The sequence below is a fragment of the Cebus imitator genome, unplaced genomic scaffold, assembly GCF_001604975.1.
Source record: "Cebus imitator isolate Cc_AM_T3 unplaced genomic scaffold, Cebus_imitator-1.0 Scaffold715, whole genome shotgun sequence".
Classification (NCBI taxonomy): Eukaryota; Metazoa; Chordata; class Mammalia; order Primates; family Cebidae; genus Cebus; species Cebus imitator.
Genome location: NW_016108030.1, coordinates 347,835 through 353,493, shown reverse-complemented (window position 1 = coordinate 353,493; position 5,659 = coordinate 347,835). Strand labels below are relative to the sequence as shown.

Sequence of the window (5,659 nt, the reverse complement as noted above, 5' to 3'; positions counted from 1 at the left end):
AGTATCTTCCCTATGCCACTACACCAAATCCTGGACTCAAACTTCAGAGCCAAATTGAACCTACAAAATAAAGACCAATGCAAATTTGTAGGAACATGCTGGTAATCATGAGGACTTCCAACCAAAACCTACTGTGAGATTAGGTCCAAATGGTTCTCCTTAAATTTCAATCATAAGAACCCAGACAGATCAAAATTTCAGCCAACCTGGCCAGGCACCTTGGCTCATGCCTGTAATTCCAGCACTTTGGGAGGCTGAGGCAGGAGGACCACTTGAGGCCGCGAGTTTGAGACCAACCTGGGCAACAAAGCAAGACCCCATCTCTATAAAAATAATTTTAAAATTAGCTCATCAATGAGCTAGATGACTTCTATTCAGACAAAAAGAAGTAGCTTCCAAGAAATCTCAGGAACTCTTAAATTAAGGACATGTAATATAAAATTAGGTAATCATATTTTCCTACACGCAAATTTCCTACACACATAATTAAACACTGCATTTGAGAAAATAAGCATATGCTGTAAGGAAAATATGGTGCAGAAATCACAACTAAGGTATTACATAAACCCACATTATTCAGAATTTAATAACAGTCATGATAGGCTAGGTGAGGTGGCTCAGGCCTATAATTCCAGCACTTTGGGAGGCCAAGGTGGGTGGATCACAAGGTCAGGAGTTCGAGACCTGCCTGGCCAACATGGTGAAACTCTGTCTCTACTAAAAATACAAAAATTAGCTGGGCGTGGTGGTAGGTGCCTGTAATCCCAGCTACTCAAGGAGGCTGAAGTAGGAGAATCACTCAAACCTGGGAGGAGGAGGTTGCAGTGAGCCAAGATCATGCCACTGCACTTCAGCCTGGGTGACAGAGCAAGACTTTGTCTCAAAAATAAATAAATAAATATGGTGTTCACATAAAAAGATCCTGCTACAAATGTGCAAGGAGGAATGTGGGGGCGAGACAATGTAAAACAGTAAATAAGGAACAGCGTGGGGAAAAAAAGAAACAACTTAAATTCCATAGTCACATTCATACTACCTCTAAAATCTTGGGCATATAGCTTCCTCATCTAAGAAACAGGGATGATGATAATATCTGTATTGCAGAGTGATCATTAAAACTAAAAATGTAAATACCTCAAGCATTTTGAATATAGCAGTAACTTAGAAATGGAAATCATCATTATTATTATCACTATGATCACATCCACTAACATTTTCAAAAAGCACAATTTGTAAAATCATACCCAAAGTACATATCTTTTGCATGTGGTTAAGTTGAATACATAATGAAAATATACTGATGTCAGTTCTCTGCAATGGACATATGTGAGAAAATTAGAACCCATCTGTGTGTGTGTTTCTAAAAATAAGCATGTCACATTCTCAGGAGAGTTAGTCAATCTATCAATACTAGTGCTAGACCTTTTCAGCAGACAATCCTATTCTGCCTTTCAAGGTACTGATGAGCCCAGCTCTAAATTCTTAGTACACAAAGACTCTCACATAAGTTAATGGGAAGTCAATGGGAAATTGACTTTTCCTATCCTGTGCCGGTTGGAATGCAATGCTGTTAATCATCCTATCCTTCTTGTTCTCTTTCCTCCTACCCTAAATTAAAACTACTGGCGGAAACCCATAGTTTATGGTTTTCATTACAATGAAACAATATCCTGGTTGAAGTTGAAGTCTATCAAAAACCTACAACCTAAATGTTGACTAAGATTAGAGTCTCAATGAAAAGCAACAGTCCTGATTCCATCATTTCCACATGATTCCAAATGATTCCATCATTTGCATTTGTATAGAACTTTTAACTTTTCAAAGGGCTTTCACATCTATTCTCCCAACTGATCATTACAATGCCTTGTGCAGTATAAAGGACAAGTATTATTATCCACAATTGACAGATGAGGCAGCTACAGCACTGAAAGGTTAAGTGATTTGCCTAAGGCCAAGAAATCTCAGTACAGCTAAGGTCTCCTGACTTCCAGTCCAGTGCTCTTTCTACCAGACACTGGAAAAGGTTTTATAAACAGATTATAAACTCAGATGCAATAAAACATAACTTGAGAGGGAGGCTCAAATCAAGGTTCAGATAACCTATGTTCCCTCATGAGAGTTGCATTTCTCAAGCTTAGTACTGAAGCTTCAGAAATAGGCCCTTTACTCTTGTTTACTTCAGTATCAGACAAATGTTAATGCAGATTTTCAGTAAAATTTTAAACAGAAAAGAAAAGTCATTTCAGAATATATTCAAATCACTTTGATTCAGTAAGTAACCCTGTAGTTCATTTTCGGTGGGAGTAGGATGGGTTGTGCATAAATAACCAAGAGCACATCTTTAAATCGTGTATCCATATTAAGCCTGCAGCTACACTGCAACTATAGTCTGGAAGGGTGAGAGAGATCTCCAGTTGAAAGTAGATTTTGAAAAATTTTTTTAGAGCCCAGGGGTTCATTTTTAATGAGCCGTTACTTTAAGTACTGCATAAAAAATACAGGAAATTGATAGTCCATTTAGTCTGCACCATACCTAATGCAAAAGTCATTAAGATGCATTATTCTTAATGTTTATGATATGATCAGTAAGTGTCTTTGAAAATAATGCCCCTAACTTTCATATACGGAAATCCTTGAAACCTTTACCTATTATATAGTAAAATGTATGGCAATTGTGATTTATCACGTCTTTACTATGCCCAAGAAACAGCATCCTCAATTATGTTAACGCTTCACAAAAAATAATCTTCATTTGTTGTATACTTACATATGACAGCATTGCCTTCATTTCTTCATCACTTCTCACTGTAATTCGATCACCATCTTCATCTTCATCTGTTTAAAAGCAACATAATGCAAATGATAAGGTGTGTATTTGTTTAACGCACAAAGGGAACATAATACAACTGGTTTATTACAACGTGATATCCTAACTGTCAATGCCACTTTTTGGGGGGATGTTGAGATAATTAGTTTTTTGTTTTGTTTTCCATTTGGAAAATATGATCAGAATCTCAATATAAAACTAAAACTTTCTTTTAGAGATAGCAGAAAATTAAAATATGGCTCATGTCATTCACAACACATACTAGGTTAAACTAAATATAACTGGAATATGACAAAATGGGTTTGGTTTGGGGAACTTTAAAAACCAAAGAGAGATCAGTTTTGGTCTCCCAAACAGCACTATATCCCGATTTCTCCATTCTTCCTCTCTCCCAGGCAATCTATCATGTGAGAACAGCATGATAGATATGGCTAACACTTACTGAACACTATTATAGATGAGGCACTGTGATCTATGCTTCACATGCAATATCTCCTTAAAAAAATCATAACAAACCTATGACATGGACATCATCTACTGTCCTCTTTTCACAGGAGAAGCTGGGCCTAGTGCAAGGTTAACTGGTAAAGCAGCTCCAACACAGTTCTCTCTACCCCGTTATGGTTAGCAGCCCTTTCTGAACAGTTTCACTTGTTCTGCGTACTCTCCAACCATAGTAAGCTTCAAATGCTATTCATGCTACTTTGAAATAATTTAAATCTCAAGGCTGGAGGACAAGACTTCACCAACTACACAACCAGAATGTGTAAATTTGAATAAGTATCATCAGAGACCACATCTAGAAATAATGTACTTATTCCATGATCCTTCACTTATTCAAAGTAGTTTTTGAAATATCTCTTCAAAACTGCTTTAAAACCCTATAGGCTGAGTGAGAGTATTAAACCTCATTTTTAACCCAAAAAGGAATTGCTGGCCTGATTGCTCACCCACACCATCTGCCAGGCATATCTAAGAAGGACTTATGGCTACTTCTAAATATATAGTTAGCTATTCATCCTTCTGTAAAGATATGTCAACAATGAGGCCAACCTAGGTGGTAGACTCTAAATGCACAGTTGAAAGAAATGCCAAAAACATCTTGAGCGACGTATAGAGCCTCCCAAGGGGACAACTTGGAAGGGACAGGCTCTTGGTAGGATGCCTCAACTCTGGTATGCCTGTTAAAATCAGAATTACTATTTTTGTTCACTCTTGGCAATATAATTACTGATTTGATCATATAGAAAGGCTGTTCTGACCCCAGGCTTGGAGAACCTCAGCTAAATCTCTCATCATGAAGAGAATAAGCCTGCACAACATGCTCGGGGAACGCTTACTGAAAGTACACAGGGATTTCAGTTCAACACAGGGATCTTCCCCCCGCCACAGGTCAGTGAGTCTTCCCTCCTGTAGTTCCAAGGATACCCCCTTGCTCGGTGACTAGGCTGTGGGGACCCTAGGAGGAAGCGTGTTCTCTTTCATAATTAGCTTATTTTCAAGCAAAATACTTTCTCCCTTTATCTCTTCAGTAGCCAACAGCAATCTGATAGCATGATAGAAACCAACATTTCCACCAGCCCCATTCAGTGACCCACAGCTGTCATTCAGGTTTTCTTTCCAAGCATTTGTTTCTGGATCCTGGTTCACTCCTGCAGAGTTCCCCAACTCAGTGTGAATCAGCATCACCAAGATCACACTGTCTAAATCCGGGAGAGCCATTACCAGTATTCTGTTATTAAGAGTTGCCTGTTTTCAGAGTAAAAGGCATACACTGGTCACGTTCAGTAACGAAGACAGCACAGTCCTGAGAGAGGTTATACACATAAAGAACTATATAGGAATCTAGCACTTTTTCTTTCCTTTGTTCACTTTAGATACAAAATCTCTAGGGCCAAATTGGGAGAGAAATGCCATTCTAGCTGTAGAAAGAGAAGAAAGGAGTCCCTATATATAGGTTCTAGAAACTACTATTTTCAAGGTTAAGGTGAAAGTTTTCTTAAAAATGCAGGAGACAGGAAAAAACAGAGTACAAAAGGATATAAAGTTACATATCACCACACACGAAAGCACTTTACATTTCTGCTATAAAACCAGGTCAAATTCTGTTTAAATGTAAGCTAAACTGATGTTCTTTATGAAGTCACGAACTTGGAATAAAAACAATTTCCAGCCTGAATAAAGTGGTTTTTAAAATAAATCTCATTTCTGCAACTAAGCTAGCTATAGAGATGATGGTTACAAAGAGACTGCTTATATTCAAATTTCAATATACACAGGACCTGAGTAAGGTATTGTTCACACAGGATGGGCAGGTGCTTATATTTTGGTAAAACAGGTGAAAATCCTTCTTATAAATTCTAAAGAAAGGGCACCAATTACAGAAAGATCATTTCAATCGCAATCATGAACAAAAGGAAAGTTCAACTTCTCAAAGCTAGGGCTTTAACCTTTAAGGTTAAACCAAAACATTCTGGAATTCTAAATTTCTAAGAAATCTCTTAAGGGAGTATTTCAGAAGAAAAAGATCTGTGAAAGAAGTCAGCTACCAGCATAATTTCTTGTTGAGAAGTTGCAAAAAAAGAAACATTACAAGAGCATTTGCTTAAGTGGACAGAAAACTAAGGTCAAAAGACTAGAATAGCTTTTGACATCGACCCAGTGATAAAATGTTGGCACTATCCCATAAGGGGGTCTGACTCCAAAAGAAAGATTTCAGATAAGATGAAAGAGGCGCCGGGCGCGGTGGCTCACGCCTGTAATCCCAGCACTTTGGGAGGCCGAGGCGGGTGGATCACGAGGTCAAGAGATCGAGACCATCCTGGTCAACAT

General features: G+C 38.1%; 1 protein-coding gene across 4 annotated transcripts in view; it reads right to left on the bottom strand.

Moving 5' to 3' along the window:
- Nucleotides 1–5,659, bottom strand: part of MAP2K5 (mitogen-activated protein kinase kinase 5) — a 258,213-nt gene that overhangs the window by 235,850 nt on the left and 16,704 nt on the right. For all 4 annotated transcript variants that reach the window (XM_017518933.2, XM_017518936.2, XM_017518941.2 and 1 more), the window contains exon 3: nucleotides 2,768–2,835. In XM_017518933.2, the coding sequence (XP_017374422.1) occupies nucleotides 2,768–2,835 (68 nt within the window). The remainder of the gene's footprint in view (nucleotides 1–2,767; nucleotides 2,836–5,659) is intronic.